This window comes from Ceratotherium simum, chromosome 17 (assembly GCF_057802395.1).
Source record: "Ceratotherium simum simum isolate JZ-2026a chromosome 17, ASM5780239v1, whole genome shotgun sequence".
NCBI classification, from domain to species: domain Eukaryota; kingdom Metazoa; phylum Chordata; class Mammalia; order Perissodactyla; family Rhinocerotidae; genus Ceratotherium; species Ceratotherium simum.
In genome coordinates this window covers 24461477-24477696 of record NC_141916.1, presented here as the reverse complement: position 1 = coordinate 24477696, position 16220 = coordinate 24461477, and the positions used below count along the sequence as shown (strand labels likewise).

At 38.2% G+C, this 16220-nt stretch overlaps 1 protein-coding gene across 4 annotated transcripts in view; it reads left to right on the top strand.

Moving 5' to 3' along the window:
• Nucleotides 1–16220, top strand: part of TMEM117 (transmembrane protein 117) — a 446351-nt gene that overhangs the window by 1724 nt on the left and 428407 nt on the right. For 3 of the 4 annotated variants that reach the window (XM_087442530.1, XM_087442532.1, XM_087442531.1), the window contains exon 2: nt 9142–9446. In XM_087442530.1, coding sequence (XP_087298656.1) covers nt 9170–9446 — 277 coding nt within the window. In that variant the 5' untranslated portion in view covers nt 9142–9169. Of the gene's footprint in view, nt 1–9141; nt 9447–16220 lie in introns of those variants that run through there. The other variant, XM_014786387.2, reaches the window with a different exon arrangement.

Genomic DNA, 16220 nt, shown 5'->3' with positions numbered 1-16220 from the left:
TTAGCTAGAGGACCACAAATACCATCCTGGTATCTATGCAAAGCCACTTACGGTGGTTCATTGATTGACTTAAAAGGTTGCTTTTTATTTAAAAGGCTGTGTGGTTTCTTGTATTGGACTAAAAGTAAGAAGTTCCAACTTTATTTCTGTTATTATTGCTATTTGTATTTTTAAAACCTGTATTAAGCATTTGCATTATGTAAAATGCTATATGTCATCTCCTCATGCCTGCCTTTTCATCTAACAATTCAAGAGAATATACTAAGGCCTGTTTTTACCCTGCGGCTGGTCCAGGCAAATATATATTTGGTTTTTCCACCTTTCTGCCCTTTCTCTATTTACAGACTTGAATATCCATTATCCAGAGTCTATTCTCTCTGGAATGGAATCTTCAGTGTTTTTTTCTCACCCAAGGTTGGTCTGTTATCCAACCATCATTTATACATTTATTTTTTCATTTATTCATCCATCAGCAAATATTTATTGAGTGCCTACTAGGTGCAAGTCATCACCTAGTACTTACTACTTCCTGGAACTCCTACTTCCTTCCCATTGGAACTTTATTCTGTATTTTATACTTCTCAGTGTAGGGAAGACAGTAGTAATTAAGAGTTTTGACTTTGGGGTCATACAGAGGTACTTCTACCTGTTTCTGCCAGTTGGTAACTATATAACCTTGGGCAGATTATAACCTTTCTGAATCTCTGTTTCTTCACCGGTAAATCAAAAGGGTTGGTATAAGGACTAATTGGGATAATGCATTGAAAGTGCTTGCCAAGAGCCCAATACATAAAAACCACTCAAAAATGTTAATTATGTTGTCTATATCTGCTTCAATGATGTTCATCTCAGGAAATGCATTCCCCATCTCAGGAAATGGCAGTTTCATTCTGGGTTTTGCCAGCCACATCCACATCCAATCCATCAGTAAATCTTGTCAGCTCTTCCTTTTAAATGTATCCGGAAGCTGATAACATTTCCAACCATCAGGCAGAGTAGCCCTTCTGACATGTAAGTCAGATTGTGTCACTCTCCCACTGTCCATCTCTCATAGGATGAAAGCCACGTGCACAGGATGGCCTCAAGGCCTGATTATGGTCAGATGCTACCCCCTAGACCTCATCTCCTTTCACACTCCCCTGGACCCACACTCTGTCCAGTCACACTGGCCTGCTTGCTGTACCTTAAACGCACTCATCATGTACCCAGCATTGGCCTTTGCAAATTTTTATTCTCTCTGTCTGGATCACTCTTTCCCTAGAAATCTGCTTGCCTCCCTCCCTTTCACGTCTCTGTTCAAATGTCACCTTATAGTGAGGCCTTCTTCAACTTCCCCCGCTCCTGACACACCCTATTAACTTTCTCTTGCTTTAATTTTCTCCATCAACTTATAACTTTCTAAAATACGGTGTATTTAATTTTTCTCTGTTTAATGTCTTTTTCCGTCGTTGAGACTGTAAGATGCAAGGCAACAGAGGCGTTGTCTGTTAGTAACCCTTATGCGTGGGCCAGTGCCTGGCACAAATAGGCAACCAGTAAATATTCAACAAATGAATGATACAGGTTATTATGGAATTAATGAATCTGGACTTCACCACTTTCTATATATGATTTTGGACAAGTAGCTTAAGCTTTCTGAGCCTCAGTTTCAATATTTGTAAAATAAGGAAAACATTCATCCTTTACATTGCATAGTGTTGTATTAAAATCCTTTAACAATGAGAATAGCATATAAAATCACTCAGTAAATGTAATATATAGTTGATATGATTTTCATGCACGTTATTAATGGGAATGACAAGAAGTCACTTGTATTTTAACAGTAGTCTTCAGGGTAGGAAGTACCTGTAAGTGACTAGGCACTTTGCAAATGAAATCTCCTTTAGTCTTCACTCCAACCCTGTGAGAAAGTACTTTCATTAGGATTTTACTGGTGAAGAAATGGAATCTCAGAGAGGTTAAGGATTTGCCCAAGGTCACAGAGCTAGTAAGTAGCAGAGTCAGGTAGCACTGGACCATATTCCTCCCACCACATTAGGCTGCCTTCTGAAAAACAGATGTTTCTGATTCCCTTGAATCATTCTAATGCTATCATTTTGCTCATTAAAAACACTAAGAGGTAAGATGTGATATAAATATAGGCTGCTATCATTATTTATCTTTTAAGGAAATAATAAGAAATAATTTAAAGCTCTATCTACCCTTTTGACATACAATTTTAAAAGTGATTATATTCTGGGAATTAAATGAAATGATTGTAAGCAGTGTTCTGTTAACTGCAAAGGACTTTACATATATTAGTATAATGCTACAACAAGGCAATTGAAGAAAATAGCCTTTAACTTTGTCTTGTACTAATATAGCCAAGAACTGTCCAAAACACAGCTATATGTGTCACAAAGTACATACCACAAAAACATAAAGAGCAAGACATCTTTTTAAAAATTATTTTTTGAGAAATTGGATTCAAGGTGCTGAAATAAAGTCGCAGTCTTGGCAGAGCACAGGCACAGTCATCTTTAATAAGCCCTTAATAAGAGCTGAGAGGGGTCACAGGTGAATTATCAGACATTAAATACCAGGGAGCTTCAAAAAATTTGGAGAGATTCTTTTTTTATCCTAGAATAATGCTCCACAATGAAATTGATCTGTTCCTGTTACCTGGTTAGGTGTTACTAGATGCTGAGACCTATATCAGCAGAGCTGTGCTTTGGGTGTGGTTTACTTGGCTAGTAATAATGTCTTTTGTATAGCATATGTTTTCATCAAGGACTTTTCCTTGTGCAACTATAAATTTTGTTAAATGTAAGTGATGTATTCCATCTTAATCATACTTGTCATTATGCAAAAACTATCGCCTGAGCCAGGATCCCTGCTGGGAAAAATGAAATTCACACTCCTGAAATCCTTGAGTGTTTTCATTTATTTGTGAAGACCCTAATAAGTAATAATGAAGGCAGGGTGCTCTGGTTCAATCAAGCATATTATTACAACAATTATTATGGCATCGATGTTACCCTGGTCTAGTACCTGATTATCTTTTACTTAAACCGTTGGAGTTGCCTCTAAACTAGTCTCCCTGCTTTCATCATGCCTCATACCAGTTGATCATTTTCCAGGCTGGCAGAGAAATCTTTCCAAAAGCCTGCTCCAGTCAATTTTATCACCCTCTGCTCTGAAACCTCTGATTCCCTATTCTCCACTCAGTAAAATACCAAACAACACTTGTATAGTCTTCCTTGAACTGGCCCCAAATTATTCTTAACTCTTATTAGATACCTCCAAACGTTCTGTGTTCCAGCCGCACAAAACTACTGATACATCACTATGCCTGTCCCAGATGGGACTTCTGTGCCTTTGCTCAAAGGATCCTCCCAACTTGAGTGTTCTTACGTCTCTCCCATTTTTCCTTTGAATTCCTCTCCATTCTAAGCTTTTAGTACCAGGTGACATACTGGCTTGTAGTAAAATGTGTGGCATTCCTAGTATCTAGTATAAATATTAGTCCTCGTAGAATTGGAACCTGTGACTGATGACCTGTGTATTATCAGACAGTATTTAAAGTTTCAGCCTGTAGTTACCAACATCTTCATCACTACTATTATGTGAAAAAGCAGAGGCTTCCAAGCTATTGATAGTGACATTTATGTAATGATGTCATTACTCACAAGAGGGAATTAAGTGGTGTGGATTAGTCTAGTTCTCAGAGATACAGTGTTCTCCATAAGAATAGTTGGAAAATCACAGTATGAACATCAGTGATGTGTTGCAAAAGGACAAGATCGACTCACTATTTATACTGATGCTCAAAGGAGAGGAAAAAATTCGAGCAATCTGTAGTCAGTCACATGATCCCAGTTCTTTCTGGTCATGCTACCAAGGCCAGTTTGAGTAGTAATAGTAGACTCATTCTTCCTAGAAGTACTGTGAATCTGTTATATCAGATGGCTGTATCAGGAACTTACTAACCAACATGTAAAGGGCAAGATTTTGGAATTTATTTCTTTATGTGGGGAAGGCATAGCATAGTGTTGAAGCCACATGGCTTGGATTTGAATCCCGGCTCTGGCATAGACTCATTTAGTTATATGGTATAAGTTACTAAACTCTAAGTCTCAGTTTCAACATTTGTAGAATGGATAAAATAAGAGGATTTTTTTTCTTTGGGCTGCTATGAAATTTAAGTGAGATATTTGTAAAGCTCGTTAGCATAGTGACTGATATATGGTTAGTACTTAATAAATGTTAGTCTTAGTAATAATGGTAATAATGCAGAACGTGGTGCTGAAATGTGATGGTGTTGGGTGGAGGTGCATCTCTCCTGGTACTGGCTGAGTCATCGAGTCATCGTTGCAGTCTTTGGATTCCATTGCCCTTCTCTTCTCTTCCCTCCCCTCCTCTTCCTTCCCCTCCCCTACCCTCACCTTCTCTTCTCTTCCCTTCCCTTCTCTTCTCTTTTAGAGGCAGGTTGTTCTGCATTCTTCTCATCTTGCCTAAATAATGAGGGGGCTTTTCTTTTGGAGTGTACCACTCAGCTCGTCCGCTAGGTGTTTATTAATTGCCCACTGTGAGCCTGGCCCTGTGCTGTGCCCTGGTAGTAAACAGCCACTTCCCTGAGGACCTTATGATCTACTGAGGGAGACAAACACATAAACAGATAATTTCACTATGATATACTGACAGCTAAGATAAAAGCACATTTATTTAAGATAAAAGCTCATCAATGGTTGCAGATTGAATGTAAAAAAATTAAAAGGTTTTGCAGACTATTTACACTGTGTAGCATAGCTGATTTGAACAACCTCAATCCTGGATTATTAACATTAGAGTCACTGAATGATCATCCTGATCGTAAAGATGTTTTATGTGAACCACAGAGGCGAAAACAGTTTTGATGTTCTGGATATTACGTATCTAAGGAACTAGAAAACAGGGCCGAGATGACTAGGCAAAGTTTTGGCAACCTTGTGTATGTAGTCAGGAAGTGGGGTGGGGATAAGCAGAGGTTTTATTCAAGTTATTATGTAGGTTTTGAAATTTGGGAGCCCCTAGAAGACATCGCTTAAGCTTTGGAGTATGAGGCAAGAATAAATATCAGCTGTGTTTAGCATAAAATAAAAAGACAAAATGATCAATAACGATATCTAAGTATCTAACTAGCTAGTATCTAAGTCACTGAGTCTGTTAATGGAAATAATGAATAAGCTGTAAACGTGATGGGAAATACTTTATTGGAAGAAACATGTCCAACTTTGTGATATATTAGAGAGATCAAGGGCTAGGAATGGATTTGGATTGAAATGCTGGCTCTTCCGCTTACTAGATATGTGAATTAAACAGGCAGCAACTTCTCTGAGCCTTTGTTTTTTTACCTGTAACAAGGGAAAGATAGTAGCATTCGTAGCATACTGTGGGAATTTAGATCTGTACTAGTGCAGGATTGTTGCTCAACACTGTAGTTCTCTCTCTTGAAACAATACAAATACTAGAGAGGAACAGCTATCTCCAAAATTTTTTGAATATTCTGGTTAATTTGGGCGGGTGGACATTCCATAGCCCACACAGCAAGATTCTGAAGTTAAAGCAACAATAAAACAAGGATATGCCAACCCTCCACAAAACATTTATTAAAACGAAAATCAAGGTCATATGTATTCAGTGTTCTAAATCCTGCTGCCTTGATTGTCTGTTGGTAGGGGGAGGAAAGGTGGTGGGGTGACTACACCGGAATTCCTCACTGGTAAGAGAAGCACCATAGAAACCTGTTACAACATCTTCTGAAATGATACCCCTGTTCACTTCTGATGGGTGTGTAGGAACTATCTTCCTGCTTCAAGACTCATTGGCCTTGACATGATTTCTGTGTATTCTTTAGTGGCGGATGTCTTTGGATATTTCCAAAGATGTTGCATGAAATTGAGTTGACAATTGACCCATTCTGGCATCCACGCATGTCAGATATTCTGAAAATGCGTGATGTTTGTTTGTTTTCTTCAGTGCTTTCTCTGCTCTCTTTGGTGTGAGAACCACACAGATCTCTGCTGCTGTACTAGGTGATGAACCAAACATTAAAAGAAAAAAAAGAATCTTTCGATAGTCACCATTCCTAAGTAATCTGAGCCGCAGCCCCCAGGAACAGATATTTCACAGTACTCATGAAGATCACAAGGGACTTGAAATTGCTTAGAAGGTTTAGGAATCCAAGGCACAGTGACTATTTGTTTTGCTGAATTTTATTGCCACTTCTTTCATGTATTTACATTGCTTTTCTAAAGTAGTTAAGACAAGTCTTCATTAACTTAGATTGTGGGTTTAATTGACATGCATCAGCCCAGAATATTGGAGTGGAACTTGGAAGGCTTGGAGCCTATTCTCAGATCTTCCATTTAACTTAGAATTACTTTATGCTTGCGGATCTTTTTACTTTGAGCCATGTGTAAAATGAGAATATTTACCAATGGATGCCTCTTTCCCAAAGTGCTCAGGATTTGTGAAGGATTCTTTCACTTATATGTATTTTCCTGGGCAGTAGAAGTACAGTCATGTGTCGCTTAATGACAGGGATATGTTCTAAGAAATGCGTCATTAGACAATTTCGTTCTTGTGTGAACATCGTAGAGTGTATTAAAGGGGAACAAAATTTGTTGCCCCCAAATGTGTCTCTTTAACATGAGGATTATTTTAGGCAGATTACTTTTAAGAAATAAAAGACTCAGAAGGTTTTTCTTGTTATCTTCTTCTTAACTGCCTTAAAGAATTCAGAAAAAGAAATCTGTGTCGGGAAGTGAGCCATCACCTTGGCAAAACGTGAACTAGGTGGCAGACAGGGAGGAGCCTAGAAAAGCCTGTTTGTTGGGCTTCCCTCTGTGTTCCTCTGTTTCTTTATGGCCAAACAAATACTTATTTTCTAAATGTTTGTTCCTTTTTACCTACCTGTGAATTACCTCCCTTCACTTTGAAGTCCCTGACTCTCCGTACCCCCAACATCTTTTGTCTTTAGCTGAGGATGGTATTTAAGGTGAAGGCTTCCGCCAATTTGGCAGGTTATTTGGTTTTCCTGGGTTTCTCCCATGTATACATGTTGTTAAACTTTTGTCTTTCTCCTGTTAATCTGTCTTATGTCAATTTAATTCTTAGATCAGCCAGAAGAACCTAGAAGGGTAGATGAAAATTTCTTCCTCCCCTACAGTACTTAAGATGGTATAGCCTGCTACACACCTAGGCTATATGGTGCTAACCTTATGGGACCACCATTGTATATGTGGTCTGTTGTTGACCGAAGCATTGTTATGCAGCTCATGACTGTATGCATTCCAGACTTAATATAATTGTCTCCAGAGAAGAATGTGTCTTGAAGGCATTCAAGGGATGACATCCCTGGGACTGGGCCCTGGGTCTGCCCTCAAAGGTGGGGAAAATGCCTGGCGCTGATCTGGCTGTCTGCAGGGATGGTGGTCAGGCCCTGGGGTCAGACTTCAAAGCCTCAGATCAGAACTCTCCTGCTGGGTGACTTTGGGCAAGTTACATAATCTGTGTGTACCTCAGTTCCCTCTCTGTAAATGAAGTGATGGGAATGATGGTAACAGTATTTCAGAGAGTTGCTGTGAAAATGCAATAATGATGCGTGCAGGCATCCAGCACAGAGCCTGGCAAGTCAGATGCTGTAGGCTTTGTAAGGGTCCCTCTTTTCTCTTTCAGTTCTAAATAAATTGAGAAAAAAGGAAAAAGAATTGGCAGATTGCAGTGAAATTCCTGCCTTTATTATTATTTTTTAATCCCAGATTTAATCAGCTTTATTGCTCAAAAAAAAAGATATAGCTTAGTTGGAGCACCAAATGGGCTCACCAAAACTGAACCCCAGAATTAAACTTCATCACCCGGTTACACCCCTGGTGGACTGAGGCAGGCTTGAGTTCTTCATGAACAGGCTGGCTCCCAAAGAGGAAAGAGAGAGGAGCTGAGCAAGACTTTGGAGGTGGGGCCTGGACATCAGCATTTTAAGAAAGCCTCAGTACTTCTAATATACATCCTGGTTAGGACCCACTGCTGTGGGCATAGTAGATATTTTGCTATGCCTCTGTGCCTTCGCATATGCTGAGATTGCGCATCCTTGGCTTCTTCACTGGGGAAAAAATCCTACTAATCCTCCAACCTTGAACTGGGGTATGCCCTTCTCTGTGAAATCTTCCCCTTTCTCCTCACTTCCCACAAGCAAGGTTGCCCAATCCCTCCTGCATACAACTACTCTACCTTAGACTTAGCTATTTCACTAAACTTATCCTCTGTTGAAATTATTTGACAACTAGACTGTGAACATTTTTATAAAAGCGCATACACATATGCACATTTGTCAATGTATAGAAAAAGATCTGAAAGTGTATCTGTCCAATTTTTAAGGGATCTTAACTCTGAGGAGAGGGACTTGGGTAGAGGAGGATGTTTATTTTTTGTTCATATGTGCTCAGTTTACTTCTACATCCGTTTAATTTTTTGTGTGTGTGTGAGGAATATTAGCCCTGAGCTAACATCCATTGCCAATCCTCCTCTTTTTGCTGTGGAGGATTGGCCCTGGGCTAACATCTGTGCCCATCTTCCTCTACTTTATATGGGATGCTGCCACAGCGTGGCTTGACAAGCAGTGCATAGGTGTGTGCCCGAGGATCCCCCGAACCTGCGAACCCCAGGGCGCCAAAGCAGAGTGCGCGAACCCAACCACTACTACGCCACTGGGCCGGCCCCCTAATTTTTAAATGACTCTGTGTTATGATTGTAACATAATAATCTAAAAGAGGAGATTATTGTTTTTTTGCACTGCGTTTCCTCCTGAGATGATCGCTGCATGTCATCTAAGTTGTCATCCCAATTTTGGACAGTGTTCTCCCCCTCGTGTACCTTCCTCTCCCTCTACTCTTTATTCTCTTTCTTTCCTACATCCTCATATGATCAGAGGTAGGATTAGGTGGCGGAGAAGGGGCCATATTTATTTTCCTCAATCTCAGACCTGTCTTGGTGCCACAAGTAGGAACGGGTGTCATCTTTTCCAAATACCTCTTTATGGAGCCATTAGAAATCTGAACATATAATAGGAAGAGAGAAACTATTTGCTTTCTGCTCTAACTCTGTGTATCTTTTCTTATACAGATAAACTGCGGAACTGAAGTTTTGAAGGATGGGTAAAGACTTTCGTTATTATTTCCAGCATCCCTGGTCTCGCATGATCGTGGCTTACTTGGTGATCTTCTTTAACTTCTTAATATTTGCGGAGGACCCAGTTTCTCATAGCCAAACAGAAGCCAACGTCATTGTTGTTGGAAACTGTTTTTCATTTGTAACAAATAAATACCCTAGAGGAGTTGGCTGGAGGCTTCTGAAGGTGCTTCTATGGCTACTTGCCATTCTCATAGGACTAATAGCTGGCAAGTTTCTGTTCCATCAGCGTTTGTTTGGTAAGTACCTGTGAAATGTAACATTGATAATTATTTAATTTCTGTTCTTTGAGATAGAGCTTTGTTATTTCTAAATGGCAATTTGGGATGCATTTCAGTTTCCCCTCCAGCCTTAATTTGCTATGCACTGTTGTAGCTGGATTCTTCAACTGTTCTCTGTTTAATGGTCTACTTTTCCATGGCCTAAGGAAAATGAGCAGGAGGTAAAATTAGTACCAAACTTCATTTCAAGAAATGGCTTTAGAGCTAAAATGAATGTGTGTATTTTACTTAGGGAAGGCATGAAAATAGCTCTTTTCCCATAAAAAGTACCTACGGATGGTATCATAAAGAGTTTATAAGTTGTAAAGAGAGTGCCTCCATATCACAGCACATTTTTGTTAAAGTAAGCTAACCATTGCCCATATATTTATACATATTGTTCATTCAGGGAATTAGAATGGGAACGCTAACTTTTTAACCCTCAATTCTTTCTTTCCTTTTTTTTTTTTGAACATTGGCTTTAGGATATTTATTTTGAGCTTATTCAACCACAGATCAGTATATTAGTAAGAAATCTCTTGGTAGTAAGCAACAGAAAAAGAGCTAAATTAGTTTAAGTTAAAAAGATAACTTATTGTAAGGATATTGGGATATTTTACAGAGACCAAGGATAGAATTTATTTTGATAATTGGGATAAATGGAACCAGGGCCTTGAATTCCGTCAGGATGTTCTCTGTCTCACCATCTCTATCATATCTGCTTTATTTTCCATTCACACTGAAGATCAGTTTACATCCTCTCACAGAGACTGGCTTGACTCTTTTGGTCCCAAATTTAAGCTCTCAGGGAAGAGACTGAAGTTGACCCAGTTTGGGTGTGGTTCCCACCTCTGGTCTGATGGATTTAGGCCAGGACGTGGGTGATCTTTATTAAACAAATACTCACTGATCACTTCTTACATGCCAGACATTATTCTAGACATTGAATCAAAAAGGCGGAGTTTCTGCCTCCATAAAAACTTAGATCCTATAGGAGGGAGAAAGACACTAAACAAATAAATGTATAGTATGCAAAGAGGTGATACGTGCTATGGGGAAAAAGGAAGTTTTAAGTGCTGCTGAGTCAATTAGGAAGAGAACTTAGTAATAGAACTTTGAATTTAACAATAATAAGATCACAGGTGACTTAGTGTGGGTATTTTCAGTCTAGAAGTTTGGTTAGAAATGGGTGGCAATGATTTAAGGAATTATCACATAAAAAAATATATATATACATACATATAATATTACATATATATTCTTCTGAATTTCTATTTACTCCTCAAACTATTGCCATCTGTTTCTATTACATAAATTGATAAAATGTATGTATTTTATATTTATTATACATGTATATAGTTTCAAGAGGTTTGGTGAGGAAATAGAAGGAAATGGGAAGTAGCTAAAAAAGGGAAGGATCAAGGGAAGATTTTGTTGTTGTTGACAGTGGTGGTTTTATTTGAAGAGTGAGATTAATTGATCTGCTTGTTGCTGTGGGGGAAGGAGCTGGATTGAAGTGCAGATAAAGATATAGAAGAAAGACAGCATACCTGAAGGTTTCTTTGGTCTGTGACTTAGGACACAGGTAGAAATAGTGGCCTTAGAGAGGACAGGAGGAGAGACCCCAGTTCCTCAGAAATAGTCATGAGTGAGATAAAGGTTAATACTCTACTAGGCACATTTGAGGTGGAGGAGTAGAGAGGTGAGTGTCCTCCCACCTGATGATTCCTATTTTCCTATGGGGAAGGAAGAGCTAAAGATAAAGATGGAGGGATTGGATGATGCAAGAGGGTTAAGAAAGTGGTTGAGGTTTGGGCTGGCCTGGTGGTGTAGTGGTTAAGTTTGTGTGCTCTGCTTCAGTGGCCTGGGGTTTGTAGGTTCGAATCCCAGGTGTGGACCAACACACTGCTCATCAAGCCATGCTGTGACAGCCTCCCACATATAAAATAGAGGAAGATGGGCACAGATGTTAGCTCAGAGCCAATCTTTCTTGGCAAAAAGAGAAAGATGGGCAACAGATGTTAGCTCAGGGCCAGTCTTCCTCACCAAAAAAAAAAAAAAATAGTAGTCAAGGTTTGGAACAGCTACTCTAGGGAATATAGATGCAAACTGACTAGGAACAAATGAAAGTGTTCTTATTATCACTGAGGGCTGTTGAGATTAGTTAGCCACCATAAATTTGAATGACACAAATTTGAATTGTTGTGCAGTTTTCTTTATGAGAGCTTGGTCACCTGGAACAGAATTTGAGAGTGATTCATCTGGGTGGGGAGTGCTCAAGCTTGCTGTATTGGAAACAAAGGATGGAAAATAATGGAAGGTTCTAATAAAAGAGTTATTGATTTGATTAACAGGGGATTCTGGCTGGACATGGGAAGGAGGTGAGGAAGATGATGGTCTGGGAGAGTAGGCAAGGGCCTGAAGATTTGGGTGAAACTGTACAAGTGAAATGGGAGTAAGAAAAGGGAAAGAATTGATGGGTGTGGTTAGATGGCATGTTGTTATAGTACAGCCATTCTTTAGTGGTGATTCCCAACTAGGGTGTGGTCTTTAGAGAGTGTGTGCTAACGTAAAGTGGAGAGACAGGTCATTGACACAGAGGGCATCCAGGAACTGGGTGTTAGTGGGGCCATCTACTAAACATTGAACAAGCATGGTGTTGTGCAGAGTAATCATATGGATAGAAGAGGTTAAGGGGGTGAGTGGGAGGGTGTCAGTTTCCAAAAATGGGCAGAGAGCGCTGGGCAGAGAAAACTAGATATCCATTACAAGCAATGGCTGTATGTGTTTGTAATCCATTCAGTAAATTTTCTCAGTGTAGAAAGCTAAGGCAAACTTAGACCAACATATCCAGTTTGGAGACAAGTTATCTGCCTATATTAAATATTGATCGAGAATCATATGGTGAAGGTAGTGGTATTAATAATAAGGGCAGATCATTTGGTTTTAGAATTGCTACATTTTGTTAAGTTATTCTATTACAATGTCTTCTCTCTTATACTATAATCACATTCCAGCCATGGCTTACTTTCTTTTATTTTGACTTTTTTTTTTATTGTGAAATTTTTGTTGTACATTATTGTTTATGAGTCACCATATAAGTGCATCCCTCCACCCCTTGTCCCCACCCCCCACTCCCCCTAGCTCCTGGTAACCAGCAAATAGTTCTATCTGTCCGTGTGTTGGTTTACCATGGCTTACTTTTTAATTCTCCTGTTGGTATAAATAATTCATCCCTGAAAAGTGTTTTTAGATTTCAAGTGGTTTATTGACTACAAATTATTTTAAAATAGTGCAAAGCTGTGTCCTGTTTTTATTTGCTTACAATAGGAAAGATTCTATAATGTAGTCAGCTTTATCACTTCTATTTGGCAATTTCCTTCTTTTTTTCTTATTAAAAATCTATGAAATTATATGGAGTATTAGAGAAAGAATGATAAATCTATGAAATTATATGGGATATTAGAGAAGGAATGATAACCTTCTACAAATCTTGGTGATAACTGGATAAGATAACCCGACTCCTGATTGAATTTTCTAATGAACTCCAAACTGATCTTCTCCTTCCATCTCCTTTCATGGCCATTGTTTCTTCCTTCATTCACAAACTCAGTTATTTGCTCCTAATAATTCTCTGCTCCTCCAGTTCATTCTGGATTTTGCTACTGGAATAATTTTTCTACATGGCTAAATGGTTGCTACGGAATAAAATCTAAACTCCTTTGATTAATATCCAAAGCTCGTTATGATCAACTCCTGTCTGACTTTTAAACTCATCTCTTGACATTCACACTGTAAAGAATTATTTGCTGCTTTTCAAACCTGCCGTGTTCTCTCATGCCTCTGTGCCTTTGCATATATGCTCTCCTATGCCCATCGTGCTCGTCCCCTTCTTGTTAACTTGGCTAAATTTCTCTTTTTCCTTCATATCTAAGTTCAAGCATTATTTCCTCTGTGACACTTTCTCTGACTCCCTCCTGTCAGACTTAAGTTATCTTCCTTCCAGCTCCCACTTATGTCCACTTGCACCAAAGAATGTATAGCAGAGTGCTTTGGAACTGACAGCCATGAAACATTATAGAAAAGCATCCAAAATGTAATGCAAGCACGATAGTGTTATTTTTGGCTTGGAATGTGATAAATGTTTCCACCCTTCTTTGCAAATAACTAGCATTTATACGTAATTCTTTTTTTTTTTTTTTTGCTGAAGAAGAATCACCCTGAGCTAACATCTGTGCCAGTCTTCCTCTATTTTGTATGTGGTTCACCACCACAGCATGGCCACCAGTGAGTGCTGTAGGTCTGTGCCTGGGAACTGAACCCAGGCCACTGAAGCAGAGTGCACTGAACTTAACCACTAGGACACAGAGCTGGCCCCCATAATGCATTTTTTAAAAGGCCATATTTAAACCTTTAATAATTTGTAGATGCAAGCTTGTGGTAGTGGTGGTGATGGTGATGGTGGTGTATATGTGTTGAGAGGAGTGGGATTGTTAATTATAAGCACAGAAATTCAAATGGTTTACAAAATAATCGGAATCATTTTGTCAGTTTCTTTTGTAATTCCCTTGTGAAATGCCAATAAAATTATTAAATAGAATGCCACTACCCCTTTCATTTTATTAACTTGTGAGTCTTCCCTCATTTATTTTATATGAAAAGTCTCTTCTTAGTAGATTCCAAAAGGACAACACAGTATTGCCAATTTAAAGCGTGTGTGAGGATGAGTGAATGATTCTGTGAGCACATGATTTAATCCAGTTCATTGGTTATATATTTTGTATTTTATGAAACATAAGTATTACAATTTTGTAGCTTTTTAGTTAAGAACATGAAACCCTCTTGATTTATAATTTGTAGTGGGAATTATTTCAAATAAAAATGGCAACTCTTGCAAATTGGACATTGCCTGTTATCAGAGACACAAATGGTTAAATGCATTTAAAATTATTCCCCTCTCACCTTCCCTGTATGATTGGAATAACATGAGAGAGTTGATTTTCCTACATATTAGCACTAAACTGTTATGATTTTAGACTGGTCACAAATCCCAAATTTCCCAATTGTGGAAAATAATTTAGGAGCACGCGTGAAATCTGAATTGATATATTTCAGAAAAATTTCTTTAGGATTAACATTGAATCTTGTTGAGGTGAGTATTACGTTAGGATTTATGAAAACTGGGTTCCATTGGAATGTCAGTTTATACTCTTCCAATGCCCCTGTTTTCCATTTGTTTGGATGATTTCATTGTTTAAAAAAATAAGCATGTGTTCAAATAATGCATCCCAGCCTTTTGGAGGATTATACATCAGAGATATCCATGAGTAGAGAAATCCAAAATTATTACATTGATGATAAGACTTATATTAAAAGGGGAATTTTAATTTCTTGAGCTTATTCAAGAAATCATTTTTATTCCAAATAAGGATTGAAATGATTTACAAAAACTAATTTTCTTAATACAACAGGAATAGAAAATGAGGACCCCAGAAAATCAAATATTTGAGAATCAAATATTTTTGGAAGAATCAAATATGTTTGGATTTCATGAGTTTTGTTACCTTGTTGGTTTTGAGCTTCCTTGGAGCCTGAGAAAAAGGGGAAATGTGATATATTATATAGCTTTGGATATCAGAAGTGATGAAAATTGCAAGTTTCACAGGGAGTTTTTCTTGGTGCCAAATTCTGGAATTTCCTTGCCCTAAATTCTGATAAAGAGTTTCTTTTATCTTTGCTTTGTACAGGAAACGTTGAATGGTGAAGTGGCAAATACAGAAATGGATTTCATATTCTTGTGTCTTACAGAAAACTTTCATAAAAGTTTAGAGAATAACTTTTAAGCATAAAAGAAATTCTGTGATGTTTTATTCCCTGAAAGTTATTCTATGAAGGGCAAAGCGATCAGGGGCTAGGTAATGCCTTCTGACTGAATAACTTTATCCCAGGATGGATCTTAGAACATCAAGATGTGACCGATGTATTTCTCAAACTGTTCCTGCTGTTTCTCTTCTTTTTTTCTTTTTCTTTTCTAACATGTGCAGAGAGCCTCTATTAGTTGCAATTTTCTTCTTAACATGGATGGAGGGCAGGCCAACTCAGAATGTGTTGACATGAATAGCATATGAACATGATTCTGAAGCTGTTAATATTGTATGGTCCCTTTTTCAAAGCATATATATTTGTATATATAGTTATTTGTATAATTATTTCATTAATGTCCAGTTTCCTAGCCATACCATAAGCCTTATGAGAGCAGGGATTATGTTGTGTTGCTTATCATTTAATCCTCCATGCCTAAAACAATGCCTGGAACATAGTAGTATTTGATAAATTTGAATGAATAAATAATATTCCTTTGTCTTTCACATGTTGTCTTTGCCAGTGTTGCCTTTTTATTGTAAGCTATGGAAGGGTATTCATTTGTTCATTCATAACATATGGGACATAAAATATGGGACATGGTCTCTGCTCTCAAGGAATTTAAAATCTGGTTAAAGCAACAAAGTACATATGCATGAAAAATTAATTACTCTGATAATACAAGGAAGTGTGTATCAAGTATCAAATGAATAGTACAAACTGTGAGAGCTGAGGGAATTCAAGAAGGGAGATCATGGTGCACCAGGAAGGTGAAAGGAAACTTTGCTGCCAACCTGGGGTCTAAGCTGAGTCTGAAGCATGAGTGGGATTAAAATAGATATGATGCAAAGAATTCATTACACATTTCAGGTCATGGGGTAATGGTGTGAG